General features: G+C 51.0%; 2 protein-coding genes across 9 annotated transcripts in view; one reads left to right on the top strand and one right to left on the bottom strand.

Annotated features, from left to right (window-relative positions):
* The window catches only part of C4AH8orf48 (chromosome 4A C8orf48 homolog), a 429,052-nt gene that overhangs the window by 167,656 nt on the left and 237,494 nt on the right, over positions 1–23,902 (top strand). The window contains exon 2 of the mRNA XM_085570820.1: positions 15,496–15,532. The gene's annotated coding sequence lies outside the window, so the exon portion shown is untranslated. The remainder of the gene's footprint in view (positions 1–15,495; positions 15,533–23,902) is intronic.
* Positions 1–23,902, bottom strand: part of ARHGEF9 (Cdc42 guanine nucleotide exchange factor 9) — a 198,906-nt gene that overhangs the window by 39,558 nt on the left and 135,446 nt on the right. For all 8 annotated transcript variants that reach the window (XM_021525293.3, XM_077786572.2, XM_021525291.4 and 5 more), the window contains 4 exons: positions 21,648–21,827; positions 9,735–9,926; positions 4,676–4,855; positions 1,671–1,903 (listed from right to left, as the gene is read on the bottom strand). In XM_021525293.3, the coding sequence (XP_021380968.2) occupies positions 1,671–1,903; positions 4,676–4,855; positions 9,735–9,926; positions 21,648–21,827 (785 nt within the window). The remainder of the gene's footprint in view (positions 1–1,670; positions 1,904–4,675; positions 4,856–9,734; positions 9,927–21,647; positions 21,828–23,902) is intronic.

Raw genomic sequence — 23,902 nt, 5'->3', positions numbered from 1 at the left:
GTTTGATTTGGTCTTTGAAAAAGCAGGAATTGGATCTGAAGCCAAAACTTGACCAAATTGGTGATTTTGGGCATATGGCTACCCTGAATCACTCAGACTTGTGGGTGAGTTCAAAGCAAATCAATTCATATCTGCTCACAGCACACTTCTGCTCTGGGCTTGGGAAAAACAAGCCATCAAACATTTGCAGAAGTTTCTGAAACATCTCTGGTCTTTTCTGTTCTCACTTGTTTTTAAATGGGTTTTGGAAAAAGTAAGAAAATTGGCAGGGTAGGAACAAATCTGCTCTTACAGGGCCTGATTTTTCTTTCACCTTATTTTCACAGCAGTAAATCCCAAGTGGTATCACAGACACTGCTCCTGATTCACAGTGTCAGGCAGCCAGGCTGATTGTCCTCAGCAGCAGCAAAAGAGATCCTGGAAATTTTGGGAAGCAATCAAACTGCGGGTGCTCCTCTGAACCCAAACTCCATGGCAAAACCAGAGATGGGACTGGGCTGAAAAGCTGAGCAGGTTTGGAGCTCTGCCCACATCAGGCTCCAGCTGCAGACCCTGGCCCTGTACTCGCTGTGCCCAGGTTCTCCCCAGGAGCAGGGAAGGAGCCTCTCAGACCACTGAATGCTAATTAGGTAATTTTTCCAGTGTAACTGGTAGCATCAGAAAGTACATCCAAGGGTAATGAGTTCACATGTCTGATTAGAACAGAGCTGAGTGTGTCTCCATCGAGAATTGCTGCTTTGAGAAGACTGAACTGTCTGCTAACCCTTTGTCCTGCTCTTGTTGATCCAGGATGTCACAGAGACAAGAGCTGGACAGAGAATCCCAAGCCCTGGGAGGGGGGCAGAGCAGTGGACAGAACACCCCAAGTCCTGTTGGGAAGGAGCACTGGGGAGAAAACCCCAACCCTTGGGTGGGATGGAGCACTGGACAGAAAACCTGGAGCTCTGTAGGGAAGCAGCACTGGACAGAAAGCCCCAAGCCCTGTGTAGGGAAGGAACACCGGACAGAAAACTCCAAGCTCTGTTAGGAAGGAGCACTGGACAGAAAACCTCAAGCTCTGTTGGGAAGGATTACTGGGCAGAAACCCCAAGCCCTGGGTGGGACAGAGCACTGGGCAGAAACTCCCAACCCTTGGGTGGGAAGGAGCTCTGGACACAAACTCCCAACCCTTGGGTGGGAAGGAGCTCTGGACAGAAAACCCTAACCCTTGGGTGGGAAGGAGCTCTGGACACAAACTCCCAACCCTTGGGTGGGAAGGAGCTCTGGACACAAACTCCCAACCCTTGGGTGGGAAGGAGCTCTGGACAGAAAACCCCAACCCTTGGGTGGGAAGGAGCTCTGGACAGAAAACCCTAACCCTTGGGTGGGAAGGAGCTCTGGACACAAACTCCCAACCCTTGGGTGGGAAGGAGCTCTGGACACAAACTCCCAACCCTTGGGTGGGAAGGAGCTCTGGACAGAAAACCCCAACCCTTGGGTGGGAAGGAGCTCTGGACAGAAAACCCTAACCCTTGGGTGGGAAGGAGCTCTGGACACAAACTCCCAACCCTTGGGTGGGAAGGAGCCCTGGAGAGAAAACCCCAACCCTTGGGTGGGAAGGAGCCCTGGACAGCAATCCCCAAGCCCTGCTGGGAAGCAGCCCAGGAGCCCGGGGGTGCCTGCTGAGGTACCTGTGCTCCTGGGCCGTGTACTTGAGCAGCTCTGCCAGCTGCAGGGGGTACTTGCAGATCTTCTGCACGGGCGTCAGCAGGAAGCCGTCGATGGCGATGTCGATCATCTGCTGCAGCAGGCGGCACGCCTCGAAGAAGTGCTGGTACCTGCTGTCCTTCATCAGCTTGGAGAGCTCCATGCACGCGTCCAGGTGGTTGTTACAGTACTCGGAGTAGATCCAGAAGCCGTCTTGCTGTGAAGGCAGAATGAGGACGGGTCAGGCAGGGCTGGGAAGGGCAGGGCTCCATGGGGTGTGTGGAGGCTGGTGGGCCGACAGGGAGAGAATCCACAACCGTCCCCTGGAGGGAGAACCCTTCAGGAGGCAGCCTCCTTTGTCACGGTGAGAAAAAGGCTTCTCCCAGCATGCCTTGCTGTGACATGCAAATTCAATCTATGCCATTGGCCCCAGCACTCTGCCCTGCCCCTCCTGTATAAACCCCTGCTTTCCCTGCCTCAGTGGCTCCTTAGTCACTGAACCCTTCAAGGAAGGAGCACAATAAAGTTCTCCTTGGATCTCCACACGATTTCTCCTTTTGCGTCGCCCGGATCCCGAAAGAGCTGAAATCACCCGGCACGAGCACAGATGTGCCTGTGCCCCCAAGGTGTCTTTGGCACCACGCTTCTTCAGGAAGGTCACAGCACTCTGAACAACTCCTGCCACAACAGGGATACTGGGCGAGATTCCTCCTGGGAGAGTGGGGAGGCCCTGGGGTGGAATTCCCAGAGAAACTGTGGTTGCCCCATCCCTGGAAGTGTTCATGGATGAGCTTGGAGCATCCTGGTCTATAAAGGTGTCCTGCCCACAGCAGGGTCTGGAACAAAATGATCTCCCTGACTCAACCCTTCCAACCCAAACCAGTCTGCATTTCCAAGAAAGCACAGCCCAAGCAGGAGCAAGGACAGATCTTACAGTGCTCCTCCTGTTTGGAAGAGGTGGTGGAAAAGGAGGGACTGCAGACAGGGACCTGTGCTCTGACACATGGCTGAGGTCTCTGCAGGTACAGGTGTGTTACTGTGAGTCCTGCACAGAGCTGTGCTTCTTCTCAGCTTCAAATCATGCAGGGAGGGTTTAAAGGCACAACCCAGCTTTTGGTAAGTCAAGAGGATAACCTTGTTATTTCTACAGCTCTTTCCCTGAAAGATCCTGAAACACCTGGCAAGTGTCTGGGGGCTGGATATGTTTGAAATTCCCTTTACCAATGGGGAATCCATGGCACTATGTGGATTTCCCCAGGAACAGAGCCCCAGAAAACACTAAAACAAACAAAAAACCCACTCACACATGTCTCTCCACATTTTCGACTGTTCTAACAAGTTTCTTGGTGACTGTTTTCTTGGAATGTCCTTTTTCTGCCTTCACTGACCACAGACTGTCACCTTTAACTTGGGCTTGATTCACCTGACCCATGCAGACAGGGCAATGAAAGGATTTCAATCCCAGAGAAGGATTTCACTGGGAAGGAGATGGGCACAGCCCAGCACCACAAAATAACTCTGAGACAGCCCAGGTCAAAGGCAGGTGTTGCAAACCAGCCAGTTCCACTGAACTGTGGTCAATGCCTTCCAAAAAAAGGACAGATTCTGTTTAGCCAAGACAGCCTGCCCAGCAATTACTTCTCAATCCCTGAGGGTCCAAACAAGCTGCTTCTCTGGGAATAGGGATCCAGTATCCTTCCCATCCCTATAGCTGACCCAGCCATGCACTGACAGCTCTCTCTTCCTGAATAAAATGAGGAACAAAATGCCTTGGAGATCCCCAAACAGGATCTAAACATCCTCACCCCTTGGTTTCCCAAATGGTTAAGCAGGGGCAATTTATCAGGAGTTTATCAGCCAGCTCTCAGCCCCTGTCTGGTGACAGGCAAGTGTCAGATCTTCCTCCAAATCGCAGCAGCAATTCTTGCTATTGTCACTATCAATGAATTGACAGCACAGCCTCGAGTCATGACATTTGAGTTACTGATTCTCAGCAAGATTTCCTACATCTTCCCAGCACATAGGTGCAATGTGATGCTGCTTTTTTCAGGCTCTGATAAAAACCAGCCATGATAACACCTCATGCACCTTCTCAGAGGAAAGCCCAATGAGAGGCCCAGGGATGTTTAAAAGATGCTCTGAAACTCTTTAGGGATGTCCTGCTGAAGTTTCAGGAATGTTTATCAGGAGTCTCCTTGATAAGCAGTTGAACTGCTGCCCTGACACAGCACAGGAGCTGCAGCACCTGTGAGCTCTGATACCCTGCTCTCCTCTCCCTCCAGGAAAGCCTCCAGCTCCAGGGCTGGCATTTGTTTGACATTTTCTGCCATATTTACAACATTGGCCAATATATCAGCTTTTGCAGGAGGTGGTTTGTGGAACAGTAGGATGGACTAGGCAAAATCCTCCAGTATCTTCTCATCCATGTGATTCAGATGTACTGGGGGTTATCCAGCTGCATATCCAAGTTCTCCCACCTCTGTATCTCCCAAAGTACATGGAGAACCACAGGGCAGACCCTGATCTGTTACTAGAAGAGGTTCCTGCCTTTGGAGTTTTTCTCTCCCTCCCCAGCCCAAGCTCTGGAGGGACAATGCCTGTGGCCTCTGGCCACAGAGAACAGGCACAGCTTTCCCAGGCAGTGTCCTGGGGAAGGCTGTAAGAAGATCAGAGAAAAGAATGAGAAACAATCCTTATCTTCACTTGCTGCACCTGGTGTTGTGCACATGTGGAATGTGTTAGGGAGATTTGTTTACCAAAGGATGATTTCTTAACTGGCCAATGGTGATGATGTTTGGATTCAAGGACCAATTGGGTCCACCTGTATCATGACTGTAAGGGCAATGGGTTTCTAAATTAGTGCAGTATAATAATACAGTATAATAAATATACTAATAATGACTGATCAGCCTTCTGAGGAGCATGGAGTCAAGGGTAATTATTGCTCCTCTGGGAATGCCATGTGAGGACAAATGCCCAGTGGACTCACGTGTTCCAGGAAGCACGGTCCGATCTCGCTGAGATGGGGGTCCTCGTTGTTGTACTGCTTCTCCAGGTCCCGCACAAATCCCATCTGAAATCTGTAGATGTCCTCAATGTTCCCAAAGATGATTTTCAGCTGCTCGTCACTGAACATGTCCCTCCTCTTCCGGCACTGCTTTAGGTAACCCTGTGAGATGAGGAAGAAGGATTTGCAGAGGGCAGCAAGGAGGGGTGTTCAGTGCTGGGTGCCTGCTCCTGCAAACCCCACTGCCTCCAACACCTCCTGCCCAGGTCTCCTACAAGCACTGCTGCTTCCCCATCCTTCCAGTGGCACAGCTTCCACAGAAAGCTGCGAGGGGCTGTTTGAGCCTGCTCTGACTTCTCTTTTCAGCTCTTTTCAGTGATCAGGGCAAGGAAGCTGTTTAATAGCATCTTCAAATTCTGTTTAATATCTTTATCCACAACCTGGATGAGGGGACGGAGAGTGCACCCCCAACAAGTTTGCAGCTGATGTGCTGCAGGGTGGGAAGGTTCTGAACAAATCCCCTCATGCTCCCACACTTCACCTGCCAGGATGATCATCACTGAATCACAAAATTGTTAACACTGGAAAAGACCTTTAGGATCATCAAATCTAACCAGAATTATTTAGACTAGAAACTTTGCAAGGCCAAATCTCAGATGTTGCAACTGGCCTGGTCCATTTTGCAGCATCCTGAGTGGAAAGAAACAACACAGGGGTTATCAGGAGATGACTTTGCTTACTTTGCTTGCCTTTTTTCTATAGGAAGGGGAAAAATGAAGTGAAGAAAATGCCAGCAGCTCCAGTGGAATGGCTAAATTTGGGAACTCGGGATGCTTAGTCACACTGCCAGCTGGTAACATGCAGCTGCTGGGCCACAATGAACATTGGAACCCTGCAATGAACTGTCCTTCAGCCTCACCATGTGGTTCCTGGCAGGGAGAACTTCAAGCATGAATGAGAAATTCAACTCTGGCCGACCTGGCCTGGACCCAACCTCTGCCACGTGCAGCTCAGCTCGGAGGATGCCGTCACCCTGAATTTCCTGGCTTTTTCAGCTGAGAAGTTTGGGTTATGGAACAGCTTCCATACTTCCTAATCTAGGTCCCTCTTCCCCCAGGAGCTCCTTGATGACTCATTTCCCTGGGTTTCCCTCTCTGATTTTCCAAGGCCACGAGGAATGGGAGCAGGCTGCTTCCCACTCTGTGGGATGGTCACAGGGCATCCAAATGAAAATCCAAACTGGGGAGAAATGGCACAGAGCACCTCTCCATGCAGATTTTCCTGTTTACCATCCAATCTCAGAACAGCCTGGAAAAAACCCAAGGAGAAAGCTAGGAGAAATCCCTCCTGTGCCCACGGGGCAGTGTCCCCTCACTGTGCTCCGTGACATCCCTCCCTTCCCGAACACAGGAACATCTCCCAGCCCCAGGGTTGCCATTGGCTGCAATTCCCATCCTCACTATTCTCACCCTCCCTGTGCTGCTTCATCATTTCTCTGGAATCACGTGTCTGGAGGAGCTGAAGCAGCACATTTCTGTGCAGGCACCTCTGAAATCACAGGCAGAATAAAGGAATGTGAGGAGTTCCCAAGCCTCATCCTCTCTGTGCTTTTGAAGGTGGTTTCCAGCACAGGACAGGAAAAGGAGACTGAAGATTCATCCATAACACGCAGCAGAGGAGGCTGCTGCGGAGTTTTTCCAGTAAATTTACTTCTGTTACATAAAACAATGTCATCTTCCTTCTGATCAACCCGTCAGGTTTGCTCTGAGAAGGGATAGCTGACTGATGAGCAGATGTTGGAGAGTGTTTTGCTCAATGAATACCTAAAAATAGCTGCCAAACTGTCTGACTTTAAAGTACTTTTCCATGTAGTCCCTGAAGTATAGGCAAAGTTGGGCAGGATTTGCAGGAGGTTAAGTGCTAAGTTTTCTTCACCCCACAGTGGGCTTAGAGACAGCCAGGAGAGTTGGTGATTCCATCTGTCCATCTGTCCATCCACCCATCCATCTATCCATCCATCCATCCCTCCATCATCCATCCCTCCATCATCCATCCCTCCATCATCCATCCATCCATCCCTCCATCATCCATCCATCATCCATCCATCCATCCATCCATCCATCCATCCATCCCTCCATCATCCATCCCTCCATCCATCCATCCATCCATCCATCCATCTATCCATGGATCCAACTGTCCATCCATCACCCATCATTGATCCATCACCCATCCATCCATCCATCCTTCTTGTCTGGCTGAGAGCAGGGTGAAGGACAGAAGAAAGAGGCTGCAGGCTGTAACTTCAAGGGCAGTTGTGAGAATATTCCACATTTTTTCCTCTCTGAGCCAGTTTGGGGCTGCTTACACTGCCCTGGAACCACCCCCAAGGCAGGCCCAGCACCCCTTGGGCTGTAACCCAGTGCTCTCTGGTGAGGGTGGTGCTGAAGTGCACACAACCAGAACCAGCACAGGAGCAAAGCTCAGACTGCCTGAACTGGAAAGGCAAACCAGAGCCAGAGCTGCTCCCAGGCAGCCAGACTTGGATACTGGTCCACAGCAAGCCATGGGAGCAGTGGGGTTTGCTGTGGTGAGGAATTCCCTCCAATCCAGCTGCTTCCCACAAGCCCTGGCTGGCACAGGGAATTTTCATCCCGGTGCTGGCCAGCTCCTGAGCTCCCTGCCTGGCCAGACTCGTGCCATGGGTGTTGGGAATAATAACAGGGCATGCAGTGACACAGGAGCAGGGAGTGGAAACGCATCCTGAAGCAGAGGGGAGCAATGGGAGAGCTCTTCACCACCACCCTCCAGGAACCACCTCCCATCCTCAGGTGCCTCACTGCTATCAGGACTTGTTATTCACTGCAGCCCAGATACAAGAGAAGAACCACACACTGCTAAACTCAGCACTAAACCAGGCTCAGCCCAGCCAGAGCTGCTCTGCCATCCCCTCTCACACCTCACATCCTTCATCCTACACCTAAAACACCCTAAAACAGAAAACCCCGGGAAGAGGGGAATGTGCCACTATCAGAGCAGCTCTGTCTGCTGTCTGCTCCTGCTATGGCACAATCAACAGCCCTGCCCACCCCACCAGGGGCATGGGGAGCCTAGTCCAGCCTGACTCCCCCAGGCAGTCCAGCCCAGCTCTCCTAGTCCAGGCAAGCTCTCCCAGTCCAGCCCAGCTCTCCCAGTCCAGCCCAGCCTTCCCAGTCCAGCCCAGCTCTACAAGTCCAGCCCAGCCTTCCCAGTCCAGCCCAGCATTCCCAGTCCAGCCCAGCTCTCCCAGTCCAGCCCAGCTCTCCCAGTCCAGCCCTGCTCTCCCAGTCCAGCCCTGCTCACACCCCGCTGTGCCAGCCCTGGCTGACAGAGCTCTGGGAGCTTTCCTCAGTAAAGGGATTGCTGGATTAAACTGAGCATAATGAGCCTCTCTCCAGAAAGGCACAGCCCATCGTTCCACAGATGAGAATGCCCACTTCAGTCCTCCTCCCTGCTTAGCTGAATCATTTCCTGGTGTTCTACCTGCAGGTAAGATTTATCCCCTCAATCCCAGTCTGCATCACACAGAGAAAAGAGAGAGCTTTCTGGATTTCTGCTGTCTGGGATACATCATTAGGGGCAGTAAATCAGTGTTTCCTCACTGCAGCTGAACCTGCCTGCACCTCCTGAGAATCCCAGTTGGCAGAAACATGGTGCTATGGCTAGAGATGCAAGTTAAGGTTTATTTTTGCTTTTTTTATTTTCGTTTCCAACAGAAAAGTGCAAATGCAGGAAAAGAAACAATATGTGGAGAAGTGTCTGCAGTCTTCCCTTCTCCAATGCAAAGCTCTCTGACTGAAATAGCACATTGAAATTAAGCTCATTTGTTTCCAAATTGAAATCCCAAGGCTCTTCCATTTTTGAAAAGTGTCATAGATGCTTTTTGGATGGCTGCTCTGCCTTGCTGGGAGAAAAGCAGCAAGGATGAAGGGAGGAAGACATTCCTCTAAGCACAATTCCCAAGGGGATTCACCACATTGACTGGGCACAGGCTCACTAAATCCTAAACATTGCGAGGGATGAGCTGAAAGCCATCCCCAGACTTTGATTTCAGTGCTCAGGAACTTCTGCCTCTCAGTGATAAGGATGTCTCTACACACAGTGTCCAACCTCTCTGGCACAGCCACGTGTTCCCCTTCCCAAACATCCAGCACCACAAGCTCTGCCCTCTGGGTCAGCTCAGGGCACTAATCCTGAACTTGAGGGGTTGTAGAGGTTAACTGTAACCTAGTGAACAAGAACCAAGTTGGGGAATTGTGGGGTCAGTCACTAAAGTCCATTGCTTGCTGGTTCCCTTCTTCATTTCACATGGTGGAAACATTTTGCCCTCAGTCTTGCCATAAAAAAGGCAAATGGGGCCCATCCTGAGCCAGGGGAAATTGTGAACCCGACATGAAAGGCACAGATGACATGGCTAACTGATTGGTTTAATTACAACCTAATTTCCTCAATCACAAGTTCAAAAGTAGATGGCATTGGGTTTTAATTTAGAGGAGTGCTTGAAGGATCTCAACCTCATCATGTTTTAGTCAAAGAGCTATGGAATAAAGGTCAGGAAATTGCACTTTTGGTTAATACAAACTAAAGGAATTATCAGATCCAGCAGGAAATTCTCAGAACTGTCAATACATATTGACAGATGCTGCTCCTCCATTAGACACAGTCCTCAGACACTCCAGCTTGTTCCCAAATCACCCAGGCACAAACCCAGGCTCAACCTTTGCCACGCCCTCACCATGGGCAGGTGTGCCAGCCCCAGGTACCTCACAGATGTCCTTGAGGTGTTTGGTGTAGTGGGGACAAACCCAGGCCAGGCCCCATGTGCTGTCCCCGGCCCCCATGTGCTGTCCCCAGCCCCAGGTACCTCACAGATGTCCTCGAGGTATTTGGTGTAGTGGGGACAAACCCAGGCCAGGCCCCATGTGCTGTCCCCAGCCCCCATGTACTGTCCCCAGCTCCCATGTCCTGTTCCCAGCCCCCATGTGCTGTCCCCAGCCCCAGGTACCTCACAGATGTCCTTGAGGTGTTTGATGTAGTGGCGCTCGGTGCTCATGATCTCGTTGATGACGTTGGCTCTCATCTGGTCGCGGTTCTGCACGGTCCTGCCCAGGCACAGGCAGTCGGCGCTGGGGTCCAGGTGGCCATTCTGCACCTCGCTGGTTCCCTCCTCCACCCCATCCTCCTGGTTCACCCATAGCTGCAGGACAGAGGGACAGCACAGGGATTATTCCCAGCAGCTGGCTCAGGCTGCACGGCTCTGAGAGGTGTTGGATCACAGAATCACAGAATCACAGAATCATGAGGTTGGAAGAGACCTCTAAGATCAGCAAGTCCAACCTATGCCCTAACACCACAACCAGACTATAGCACCAAGTGCCAAGTCCAGTCTTTTTTTAAACATATCCAGAGATGGTGATTCCACCACCTCCCTAGGAAGACAATTCCAGTATTTTATTATTCTTTCAGTGAAAATTTTTTTCACTGAACCTTTTTTTCACTAAACCTTCCCTGACATAGCTTGAGACTGTGTCCTCTTGTTCTGCCAGTTGCCAGTTGGAAGAGACTGACCCCCACCTGTCTGCAACCTCCCTTCAGGAAGCTGTAGAGAACAATAAGGTCACCTCTGAGCCTCCTCTTCTCCAGGCTAAACAACCCAAACTCCTTCAAGTGTTCCTCACAGGGTTTGTGTTCCCAGCCCCTCACCAGCCTCGTTGCCTCCTCTGGATGTGCTCAAGCATCTCAATGTCCTTCCTGAACTGAGGGGCCAGAACTGGACACAGCACTCAAGGTGTGGCCTCACCAGCACCGAGTACAGGGGAAGAATGACCTCCCTGCTCCTGCTGGTCACACAATTCCTAATGCAGGCCACAATGCCATTGGCTTTCTTGGCCACCGAGGCACACTGCTGGCTCATATCCAACCGGCTGTGGACCAGAGGAGATCCACCTCCGCTCACCCCACCGGGTGTGCACAGAGCTCCCAGCCCACACTGCCCTGCTCCACACTGGTGCAACCAGCCCCAAACACTCCCCACACACTCCCCATCTCTTGGGGATTGGCAGTGCTGGCTGCTCTGACCCCAAATATAAAACCACCCTGTGACAGGATGAATGAATGAATGAATGAATGAATGCTGCCAAGAGCTCCTGACCGAGACAGACACGAGGGAGACAGAGCAGCCCGAGGAGAACTGCAGTGCTGGTGGCAAGCACTGCTGTCCCAGCTCCTGCCACCTCCAGCTGGGGTCTCTCTGAACACAACATCCCCTGGGAGCAGGGGGAAGCCCTTCCCAGGGACCGATTCCAGGTGGAGATGTGGCTGGTTCAGAGATCTGAAGTGCCCATCAGCTCTGGGTTGTGTTTCTGGAGCTCTGTAACCTCCCAGGCCAGGGGCTGTGAAGGAGCTTTGATCCCATTTCTCAGCAGCTTTCCTCATCAGGACAGCCTTTCTGGCTCGGGCAAATCCCACATTTTGGCACCCCAGCATTGGGATCCCCAAACCATGGCATCCCCAAAGCCCATGGAATGGACACTCCTGAGGAAGTCTCCCAAACCTGGGGGCTGAGGGCAGCTTGGGACAGGTGCACTGGGCACTGAAAATTACAAAAAGCAGTGAAAAAGGATTTGTGTGTTCTCAGCACACTGAAGCTTCCTTCCAATATCAAATAAAAACCATCCATAGAAATTGCAAATTCCAGCTCTCCCCTGTGTGTCTGAACCAGCCTGTGCTCTGCACACACCATACGGATCAAGGGCTCCTTCTGTTACCTTTTCCCACAAAACCTGCTTAAAATAACTCTGATTGACTCAAATTGGGCTCAGGGTAGTTTGTAAACAAACATTAAATAAAGCTTAGAGCTGACAGAAATACCCCTGTCTTTCACAGACCACCTCACCTCAGTGATGGAAATGAAGCAACTTCTCCTCCTCAGTGTTTGAAGTCCCCCAAACCCTGGGGACTTTCAAACCTAAAAATACATTTTCCTATGAGCAGTGGAACTGTCCACACACAGAGTACAAGGAAACCAGGCAGCATCATTAACCTGATCTTCAGGTTTCCTTTCAATGTTAATAGTGTTTCCTGCTTTCCCATTATTCAGTTTAAACTGGGCTTTGCACAGATTGTAAAGGGCAGTGTTCCTGTAAATTAGGAAAGTAAAATCTCCAAACCTGCCCCTGCTCCTTCCCTGCATTCCCAACCAGCAGCTGTTCTGCTAAACCACCTCTTGCAGCTCCCACGTTCTGCCCTCCCACAGGGAGTTGTAAAAGCCAAAAAAAAAAACCCAAAAAAACCCAAAACACCATCAAAAAGCCCGAACCCATCTTTTCTTTAGCAGGATGTTAATGATGCTGCAAATCTGGGGGATCTTAAAGGGGTTCTGTAGGATTTCCATCAGCACTGGGAGGCCTGGCTGAGCCCTGGGTCACTGTGAGGGAGCTGGTGATCCAATCCCACCAAACACAGTGGAACCCAGCATGGAAAACCTCTCCTGGCACACTGAAACAAATGTCTCTTGTTCAGAAAAAACACCCAAAAGCTGGATAGAAAAGTGTCTCTCTCAGCAAACCCACCCTCCTCTGGAAGATGTTTGGGGTCCACTGAGGCACAACAACACCCCATGAACACGAACAGTGGTTTATGCTGAAAAACAAATTTAAAATAAAAAAAAAAATAATTAGAAGAAGTGCTGCTGCTGAGCAATGACCTTTTTGGGGTACGTGACCTCAGGGGCCAGCTACTGACATCAATGCCACCAATTTCAGTGCTGGGAAAACCTAGGGGCACCCTGAGAAGGGAAAATGTGTCCTGGGAAGGACAGAATGGCACAGGGAGTCCTCCAGCAAACAATTGTGGAAAATCCAGCAGGACCTGCATGGGGATTAAACCCTGTTGGATGAAGTTTAAAATAACTTCCCCCCCTGCTTTTCTTCTCCTACAGAAAAGGATTTTGCAGCCTTCCCAAACCCAACTGGAACAGCTTGTTACCAAGTTTGATGACACTCCTGCCAGTCTGGCAGCAGAGCATATTTTTAAAGCTCTACCTCCTGGAGTCAGGTGATCATGAGAAAAAATTTGATTTTCACTTAAAAAAAAAGCCAAAAAGATCTAATCATTACAAGGCATGTGTGTATAAGCCTGAGTCATGAATCCTAAAGGCTTTGAGACTCCAAGGCAGACAGCAAACTTACAAACTTTCATGATTCCTCGAATTCAGGCTGCCTTTTGTGCACAGCAGGAACACTCCCTCCTTCCTCATCTGCAAATCTCAGGGGTCCTGCTTTCCTGCTTAATGAAATTTTTGCTCCTTCCTGCTAGGATCCATGCTCCCAAAGGGAAAAAAAATACAGTTCTAGTCTAGATGACTTCTGCCTTAGATTAAAAACAATTTTATCAGCTCCAGAGGAAGCTGAAGGTGTTTCCATCCTGTACTCTGCTGATGGAAGGATGAATCCCACTGTGTTGTTCAAACACTCCTGTTTCCATCTAAACCTCTGAAGTTCTCTGAAATTCCAGCAAGGATCCTTCTTCCAGGGCATCATTTAAGTTAGGACCATGACTAATAAAATTTAAGGTGGAGTGGCAGCTCTGGCACTGACCTTGGGCCAGTCCCTGCATCTGGAGGAAGTTTTCCCACCCAAATCCAGGGATAATCATGGGAAAACTGATGGAGCTGTTGAAATATGGGCTGAAAAGCATCCCAGACTTGTTCTCAGCCGTGAGCAGCACTCTGGTGAGACACACCTGGGGCTGGGTTTGCACCTCCAGCTCTCAGCCCTGGGGAGGAGCTGGGCCAGGCTGGGCCAAGGCAAGGTGGCACTTCAAGGGTTAACTGTGGCCTCTGTCCCAGTGCCACCAGCCCAGGCTGGATCCTCTGCACCCCTGACACTGACGGAGCTGCAGGTGGCACAGCCACACTGGGGAGATGCTGCCCTTGCCCAAAAACTTCTGAAATGTCAGATTGAGCAATTTGGACAGAGCTGCTGTTTCAGGTGCTCCTGTTTCAGCCCAGCACCTCTGCTGGAATCTGAGCTATTGATGATTCTGAGATTGTAGAAAGTCTCTGTCTGTCAGCCCCGCTGCCAAAGCAGAAGCCAGAATTGGTCTGTGCTGGTTTCCAGGTTGTTTATTCTGTTTATCTCTCACATGTTCTGCTGCCCTGCCCAGCTCTGTCCTGCAGGGCAGCGTGTGGGGCTCTGCCCTCAGTGGGATGTGACAAACATTAAATACCAGAAACTCCCTGGGCTGGATTTACAATAATGTGCCAATATCTGTCACCTACATTGGACAGTGTGTCCCCAGCCTGAACCAACAGAAAAATGCCAACACCACAGTGAGACATGGAGGGCATGAAGAAGGAGAAAAAGGACAAGGCACACCCAATTTCCTCCATCTTGTCCCCTTTGGACCCCTCATCTAGAATCCTAAAATTTTACTTTTGCACCTGTGCCACACTTAATGATTGCTGATATCAAACACTCAGAGCTGGTAATTGATCCTGTAAGATTGGAAACTCTTTTCCATGGACAGAGATCACAGCCAGTGTCTCTGGGGGCTCTGTCCAGGGGGGTTCCTGACCCCTGCCAGGGTCCCAGACCTGCCAGGGCAGCCAGAGGGATGCCCTGGACTCCCACACACCTCTCACAGGGTGAGCCCTCTGTTTCACACACATGGGGCTCCCCAAAATGCCTGAATTTCTCTCCTTCCTGTGGGGAACAGCTGAGATCACACTCCAGGAAAAAGGTCTGTCTGCTCCCCATCTCTCCAAAGGGACACGAAGGCACAGCTGCTTGTCCTTCTCAGGGCAAGCATCTCCATTTTTAGAAAAGAAACTGCAGAACTCTTGTTTTCTCCCAGTTTCATCCCATCTCTCCAGCACTCCCAGCTCAGTATGGGTGGCTGCCATCCATGTGGGGATTTCCAGGGAACCCTACAATAATAAATCCAGGTTCTCTTTAAACATCTCTGCAATGAAAAACATCAGGGACTGTAAAGTAAAACAGCACGGGGAGGGCTTCCCCCAGGCCATGAAAAACACCCAGCAGCCAAACCACCAAGCCCTGAGAGCCATTCTGAGCACTCTGTCAAGAATTAATTAAAAGAAATCAGTGAAAATGACAGGAAAAAAAATCAAGTTGCATAATGCTGGTCCTACATGATGTTTCCCATTGAAAGGCCCCTCCATGTGGAGAGGAACAGCCTTATAGTGAGGCTCCGAGTCCTATTCCAAAATTCAACCCTAATTGGGAAGTCATGACCAGCTCTTGCGTAATGCAAGAACTTGCAGAGGCAGATAAAAGTAAAATAATCACATAAAAGGCCCTTTTCCCTAAGGACCACTTCTGGGAGCCACGGAGAGCTGATGGTTGCATTGTGCTAATTCATGTTCTCCATGACTGATACCCCTTTAGAAAGGGAAAAAAGGAAGACCCAGGGAACCACAGGCCAGGCAGGCTCACCTCAGTGCCCAGCAGGAGCACAGAGCAGATTCCTGGAAAATATGTTCAGGCAGTGGAAGACAAGGAGGTGACTGGGGAGAGGCAGCACAGCTTCCCTGGGGGCAGAGCATGCCTGACACAGGCAGGGACCTGGGACAAGGTGCTGACAGAGCTCAGAGCCCTGCCAGGGCCTGAGGGGCTCCAGGAGAGCTGGAGAGGGGCTGGGGACAGGGGATGGAGGGACAGGACACAGGGAATGGCTCCCACTGCCACAGGGCAGGGATGGATGGGATTTGGGAATTGGGAATTGTCCCCTGGGAGGGTGGGCAGGCCTGGCACAGCTGTGGCTGCCCCTGGATCCCTGGCAGTGCCCAAGGCCAGGCTGGACACTGGGGCTGGAGCAGCCTGGGACAGTGGGAGGTGTCCCTGCCATGGCAGGGGTGGCACTGGAGGGGCTTTAATGTCCCTCCCAACCCAAACCAGTCTGGGATTCTATGATGTAAAATTTCAATAAATACAATTAATCAGCATGCAGCTTTACCCAAATGGTGCCCAAAATCACCCAGTGGCACTGGGCCAGCACCACTGACCTGCAATTATTGCAGGTTTACCCTGCTCAGTGCAGGCACTGGATGGAGAGGACTTTTTCCTTCAACAGGCACTGAGGCCTGATCACCTCGTAATGATCAGAAACCACAATAAAGCAAACATTTTACCAGCCAGCTCAATGATTAACCTGCTTCCACTGGATATTCCCAAGGACAAAACCAGCAGCTGATGTGCCATTTTGGATTCTCACTCCCAGTTAACCAATGTGGCAGATTAATGATGCACACATCCTTCAGAGAGCTGCTGCTATCCCAGGAAATCTGGATTGTACAGGACAAGTGGGCAGTGCCACGGGTTACAGTGCCAGAGGCTCCAACAACCTGCAGGAATCCATGGGAGCACAGAGCCTCAGGACTCCCTCCCACCCAGCACCCTGCCCTGCTCTGTGGAGCAGCTCCATTCCCACAGGATCTGCTCCTGTTGCTGCCTTGGAGCTGCTTCCAGGGCTGGGGCCTTGTTTGTAGCCCTGTGCAGTGTCACATCCCTGAGCAGTGTCCCATCCCCTCCCTGAGCAGTGTCACATCCCTGAGCAGTGTCACACACCTGTGCAGTGTCCCATCCCCTCCCTGAGCAGTGTCACACACCTGAGCAGTGTCACATCCCATCCCTGAGCAGTGTCACATCCCCAAGCACTGTCCCATCCCTTAGCGACGTCCATTCCCCTGCTGGACTCCCCACTGGATTAAGGAGCTCGGTAGTTCCCAGGATTTCCAAATCCCAGGATCTGCAGCCCAGGAGGGCCGGTGGTGCAGAGCTCTGCACGAGTAAAGCAGCAGCAGCTCCAGGCTCAGCCCCTGCTGGGCTCTGCCAGGTGCTCCCCTGCCCAGCCCCACGAGGAGCCAGGACTGCCAGGAGATGCTGGGTGTCCCCGGAGTGTCCCCGGGGTGTCCCCAGGGTGTCCCAGCCAGCCCCGGCCCTGCCCAGCCTGGGAGGGCTGGCAATGGGGCTGGGATGGAGTTTGCTGGCAATGGGGCTGGGATGCAGTTTGCTGGGAATGGGGCTGGGATGCAGTTTGCTGGCAATGGGGCTGGGATGGAGTTTGCTGGCAATGGGGCTGGGATGCAGTTTGCTGGGAATGGGGCTGGGATGCAGTTTGCTGGCAATGGGGCTGGGATGGAGTTTGCTGGCAATGGGGCTGGGATGCAGTTTGTTGGCAATGGGGCTGGGATGCAGTCTGCTGGGAATGGGGCTGGGATGCAGTTTGCTGGGAAGCACAGAGCATCTCCTGGATCCTCTTCCAGGACCAGGAATAAGACATCTAGCAGCAGAAGGAAAGGCAGCTGAAGCAATATGCTTTCCTCTCTTGTAGTCCTGCCACTCTTTTCTTACACAGCCTGAATTTCTCCCTCACAAATCTGGTTCCAGCCTCAACGTCCTTGTCACCTTCCAGCCCACAGGCTCTTTGATACCTTCTCCTTCCTCCCTCCAACTCCCCATGACTTTAGCAAAGCCTCTCTAGCTCTTCCTCTCCTCTCTAAAACTCTCCATTCTCAACCTCATAAATTCCCCTTCTCCAATCCCAGTCTCAGAAATTCCCCTTCTCCATTCCCAGCCTCAGAAATTCCCTTTACCCAAGGTCAGAAAGACCCTTCACTCATTTCTGGAGAAAGAGAAAATGGGGGATTCTGTAGGGACAGCTTCAGGCTCTGTGTCCCCAAAGGTGAACAAGAACAGCTCCAGAGAACAGCCCCTGTGCTCTCTCCCTGACCCCTGCAGCCCAAACCAGATTCCCAGGGGCTGCAGCTCCAGCAGGGACCAAAAGCTGCTTGGACACTGCAGCAAACTGGATGTGCTCTGCTACATCCATGAGAACATTGGGAATTAGGGCTCAGCCCTCCCATTTCCCACAAGGCAATCCCTGCTGACACACAGTGGGAGAGCAGAGGCTCTGGCTCACTGCAGAGCCCTGCCAGGCTGAGCAAGGGCAGGGCCAGGGAAGGGCTCTGCAGGTTTGTGCCTGGAAGGGGCTCTGGAGATTCCTGCCTGGTTTGCCTGACTCCAAGAAAGGCCTCAAAGCTCTGGTTTTGCACCTCCAAACCAGCTTGTCCAGGGAAGGGCACGGTGTGACCCTTTGGGGGACCTGTCTGGGCTGCAGGTGGCACAGGGAGCCCTGGGGTGCTGAAATGCTCCTTGCCTTTAGAAAACCCCAAATTCTGCAGCTCAGCCTGTCCCCAGCAGTGCTGCCCGTGCTGGGTCCTCCCTCCAGCACAGCTATTTGTAAGCTGCATTTGCCACAGGAAAATCAAATCTCCTTTAGAAGGCTCTGAAAAAGGCAGCTCCCCCTTCTTTCTTTGGGAAATCTGGTGCCCCTGGCTCTGAGAGAATGCTAATGCAGGGGCTGCAGTGGGGAAAAACCAGGTGAGTGATGAACTCAATGAGATATAATCAGATTTTACAGGCAAAAACAAGCAGATGGGGCAGCAAGATGGGGAATTACACCTGCAACACAGAGCAGGCACAGCTAAAAGCTAAACCCACCTGCCCAGTAAAGGCACAACCTGCCAGGCACTGGGACCACGCTCTGGGTTGAGTCTCCTTCTCCACAGTGCCTTAAAAGCTCACTCCAATTTATCCAGCACTTCTCCTTTAGCAGCAGAAAATAAAGTGGGTCAAAGGCAGCTTTTCAGCAGGAAAATCAATCTAAAATTACAACACTTGGGGGAACCAAGGCAGTGGTGAGAGAGAACATGGAGCACTGCCACCCCTGCACTTCTCCACCCCTGCACCTTCTCCTGGAAGAGAAGATCATGAAGATTTCATAGCCCCTCCCTGCTCCTTGGCAGGACCATTTCTTCCCTTCTTCAGTCACCAGGCACAACAAGAAGCTGCAGTAAAAGCTCCTCAGCCCCAGTTTTGCTCTTTACCTTGGCTTAGTAACATAAGGAAGGGAGACTCAGCATTGCTGAGGTGAGAAATATATTCTGCAAGCTCAGTCTGGTATCCAAAGAGACTAAGGAGAGCTTTGCACAGGAATAAATCCCCCTCTCTGCCCAGGACAGGGGCACTCTGCCACGTCTCTGAGGAGAGATTCCACTGCACAGCATCCATAAGCTTTACTCTTTTTATTTCTCTTGCAGTGGAAATATGTCAGAGCCCAAAGATTAAGCCATTTGATTTCCTGTGTTTGGAGTGTCTCACCTGGGCTGTTTTGGAGCCTTCATGAGGGGTTCTGCAATCAAAACTTTGTTTTGAGGCTTACTGTGCTTTCTAAAGGAGACCCCAAGGTACAACAAAGGATCCACGGGCAGCCCTGGACTGTTATTCTCTGCTGTAAATCCCTCCCTACACTGCTCCTGTTTTTCTGAGCCAGTGTCAATGTGCTGGTTATGCAAAAACTCATCTCTAACCCACAATGTACAGACAGCCCAAGGCTCTGCCATCCACAGAGGAGAAAGAAGTGGCATTACCACCACAAGAATGTGAAATCTCGTTTGAAAGTCCTGCTGGCTTTTCTCAGTTGTACCTCCCAACCTGTCAGACCACTGGAAGCTGACAGGATGTTCAAAGACACTGTGCAGCCACCACAGCTGCACCCTCTGGGTGTCCAGTGTGCTCAGAACAGGCTAAAATACATCACAGACACCTTCACCTGTCTAAACCCAGCTCGTTGCTGGGTCTTAAATTGAGTTTTGGAGTTCTTATCCACCCTTCTGACTTAGGGGTGCTCATAACCTTCTCCCTGCGTGCAGCAGCTCCCTGCAGAAATCATTCACCTTCCCCTGCTGGCTCCAAATTTTACTTCTCCTATGCTGCACTTTCTCTTCCCCTAGAAAAACATTGCTTTATCCATCCAGTTTCTCCTTGAAAGTTCCTGAGCTCCCAAAGCTCCGTGGTTCCCTCTCCCCACCTTCCTTCTATCCACATCCCAAGCTACTAAGAGGATTAGTGCAGGTGTGAGCAGGGAAACAACAATTGCTGTGTGTGCAGGGAATTCAGGAGCGTTTTTGTTTGCCACCCCTGGCTGTCATGTAAAGGAGGCCAAGGGAATCAGCAGGCTCCTGTTTTCCTCTCCACTTGCAAATGTGAAGTTCCCTGCTATGAGATTTCGTGAGTGCCAAATGCTTTGCCAAAGGTTTTCAGATGATCTGGCTGGAGAGCAAGAAGCGTCAGACATCTCATTGCAAACTGGGTTCCCAGCCCAGTTTTGTCCTCAGAAGTGATTCAAAGGACTTTGAGAGAAGCCCAACTGTGCAGTGATCTTCTCCTGCACTCCTGTTAGTACTTACAAGAGGCCTGAAGTCTGAAATATCCTGAAATTAATCCTACTTGGCTTTATACCTGTCTGGTCTGTCTGACATCCCTCACTTGAATACTATTCATATGCTATGCAGCATATTGTTCCTTTTTCCTTCTGTGCTTGCACAAGAGAAATACAGATATAAAGAAAAGCAATTATTTTGCAAGTAAAACTAGAACCACCCAGGCTAAATCAGGCAGTTTTCTGGCATCATCTTAAAAAAGCAGGGCTCAAAGTACAACAGAGAAAAACGCAGCCTGCTCATGATGTGAGTGATCATCTGCTCTTCTCGCAGTTCTTTCATTCCTTATTCAGCTGCTTTGGAAACCTGAGGGGCAAATCGTCCCCTCCAGCCTCCCTTCAAGACCTGCAGATAAAATGAGCCAGAACTCTTGTTTTTAAATATCAATTCTCACTAAGGCAGCACAGCCAGGCGCTGCTCCCCTCTGGGAGGGGAAAGGGCAGGTGTCTGATCCCTGCCTGCCCCCAACAAGTGATTCCCAGGTGGAACAGCCAAGCCAGCCCTTGCAGAGCTGATGGAAGGATTGCTCTCATTGGGATAGTGGGCAGAACAAGCAAGAAACCTGCCTGGTCAGGCTCTTCTGACCCCCAGCACCAAGGCTGAGGATCTAGGATTTGTTCCAGACATTTGTCTGAGATTCACTGAATCCCCTCTCCTTTGTTCCCCACAGTTTCTAAAACCATCCCCCCAACCTTTGAAAAGTGTAGGGAGAGATGGGGAGTTCAACCAAGACAAATGATCCATGGGTTGGGGCCCTAAAGACACTGGTCCGATTGGTTTTTTGGTGTGTTTTAAAAAAAAAAGGACAGTGTTTTCCAGACTATTCTTAAACCTTCTGTAGACAGTTTGTTTGCGACACAACACCAAAGGGCTGTTAAATCGTTTCCCCAGAACCACAAAGAAATCAACACTGGTCAGTGCACTTGAGAGGTTAAACTGGCCCAGAATATTTCAGTGTTTAAATTAAGCAAATAAAATGAGATTGTTCTCGTTCAGCCTTTCCAGCTGCAGCACAGAGGAGATGTGCTAGTGACAAGAGGTGAGAGTGTTTCTGCAAGAAGGTTTTCACCTCAATCACACCTGAAACAAATCCATTATCCAGACTTGTTGCCACCACCAGCTGCAGGGTCAGACTCAAAATACCAAACACAATTTGTTATCCTAAAATACCAAACACAATTTGTATACCCAAAATACCAAAATCCCAAAATACCAAACACAATTTGTATACCCAAAATACCAAAATCCCAAAACACCAAACACAATTTGTATACCCAAAATACCAAACACAATTTGTTAGTCCAGGTCAGAGTAACAGCATGAACTTTTTTGGGCAGCCCAGCTCCAGTTCCAGTCATGGATCTCTCACTCCTGGCACTGGCCAGAGCTGGGGGAAACACAAGAGCTGCACCAGAGGGGAAAAAATTGTGTGCTGGGGAGGCAGCAGCAAGTAGAAACATTCTTTGCTCCCCAGTTTTTGGATAGAAAACAGGCAAAGAAGTGGGGATCAGCATCGGTGAGAATAAACAGTAAAAACAGAGCAAGAGCTCAGTTCTTGATGTCCTGAGCAGCGGCAGTGATTCTTTAGAGCAGCAAAAAGCAAAAGTCACTCACCCTCACGAAGCTGGCGGGAAACCATCCTTCCTCATCGTCGATCTGACCCCACCACCAGTCCTTGTTGGAAGCATCCAGGACCTTGATGACGTCTCCTGCTTTAAACGCCAACTCCCGGTTGGCCATGGTGACGTGATCCCATACTGCCTCAGCACTGACAATGGAACCACCACTGATCAGCTTGGGGAGAGAAAAGCACAGTCAGGAGCGCCCGCGGCCCCAGCCCCACACATGCACAGCAGCACCCGCAGCGCAGCTCGCAGCCCAACCCCGTTTCCATTCCACCCTGCCGCTCCCACTGCCCTCATCCTGCTCCCAGCCGTGCCAGGCAAGCTCCAGGCGCCGTGCCCCGTGTCCCCCAAGGCCTGGCACCACCCCTGCCACCTCCATACGGGCACACGTGTCAGGGAGAAATCCCCTGACACAACGTGCAAGTCCCAAAAACAAGAGATGGTGTCCCTCAAAGGAATTTTCACTTCAGTTGAAATGTCAGAGAATTGGGGAAGCTTTCCATGCAGACCCAAGCAAAGTTAGTGCACGTGTTTAAAAGGCTCTTTTTGAAACTGGAGGCTGCCTGTTTTAGTGCTGGTGATGTACTGACACCCCTCACTTGTGGCACGCTGCTGACCTGCCCCTGGCCTGGAGCACAGCCCAGCACTGTGGTGACAGTCTGCAAGGAGCAGATTGTGGACCCTGGACACCCAATGAGGCCAGTCTGGTGTCTGACAGGACCTCGGGAACATCTCTGCCTGTGGAGCTCCTGGAGCCTCAGAAGGGCACCAGCACAGCCCCGGTCTCCTCTGTGACAGCCACGAAACTCCTGCTCCCTGCTGGCAGGATGGAGCACCCCAACACTGGTGGCTTCCACACCACCAGCCATCCATCCATGCCCAGGACACCCCCTGTCCCTCTGACTGACAGCTGTGTGTTTTTAACAGAGTAATAAATTGTGTTTATGTGTTGCCCACTGCAGGCATTCTGTGCTGAGCACTGAGGCTGCCTCAGCAAACACAGATTTTCCCCATGTGCTAATCAGCCTGTCAGAGCTATCCTGGGTTCATTAGTTCTGCCACTGAGACACCCTGACCATGGACTTGGGCTGCCTCCAAGTCCCAGTTTGAGCTCAGAGGGACAGAGCTCAACCCTGTAACCATTCCAGACCTTGTTGTGGCGAGGCTCTGAGAGCCACAGAGTCCCCTCAGCTGGGGGAGGAACACAAAGCACACAGACAATAACCCCTCGCTGGGGGTATGCAAGTGGAGAAGCCCTTAATGCAAGTCTGGCATCCCCAAACCCCTGTTAATCACTGCCTGCACAGTGAGAACTTGAAGGAGACCTTCCAGCACAGCTTCAGGTTCTCAGCATCAACAGAGAACACTGAAGTCATCCAGACAATCCAGACAACAGATTAAAAGGCCTGATTTACCATTTGCCTTGGACTGGCTCTCCTTTACAAATCTGATCTCCTTGGGGTGGAAGCTAGAGCTGCAGTTCCAGCCAGTTGTAGAATCAGTCACACAAAGCAGCAAGACCTACAAGGCTTAACCTGGCAGTGCCTTTCATCCTCAAAACCCAGGCAGATCCAGTCAGTGGGCAGCAAAGTAAAGCTGTGCTCCCCCCACTTCAACAAATTGTCCCTTCTAATTCAAAATCAGCTGTAGAAGAAACCTGTCCCCTTTGTGTGTCATACAGGGGCTTGTCCACACGAGCCTCACAAGGTCCTGGGACACCAGGCAGAAAACCAAGGCATGGACCAAGCCCTCAGGTGATGGCTGAACTTGTGGGCACCTCCTGCTTCAGTGAGGGGTCATCCCACAGCTGGAATTTTGAGACACAGCTGGAGGGAGCTGGGCACCAGAGGGTCCCACCTGAACCAGCAGCAGATGCAGTCAGATGGTGATGGACCCCCAGCTCGCCCCAGAGCTGGGCTCAGCAAGCAGGGGAGCCACATCTGGAGAAGTAAGAGACTGATTTCTGATCCCAGGGCAACAGCTGGATGCTCAGAGGTGTTTCAGTGACTCCTCACAACCCCTTGCTCTGCTCCCAGCTGGGGTTCCTGGATGCTTTCATAAATAAGGATCAGTTTAAAGCACAGAGACCCCAGGACAGATCTGGAAGGGATGAGACTTCAGAGCTGAAGAAACCCCACGATACATTTGAGACCAGGTACCATTTATCTGTTCTTCTGCCAGGACTGAGCTCTTCTCCTTCACCAGTGCTTCCCTCTGCCATATTTATAGATGCTGTCCAGGTGT

This window comes from Lonchura striata, chromosome 4A (genome assembly GCF_050655825.1).
Source record: "Lonchura striata isolate lonStrDom1 chromosome 4A, ASM5065582v1, whole genome shotgun sequence".
Taxonomy (NCBI): Eukaryota; Metazoa; Chordata; class Aves; order Passeriformes; family Estrildidae; genus Lonchura; species Lonchura striata.
This window is presented reverse-complemented; position numbering and strand designations above follow the sequence as displayed.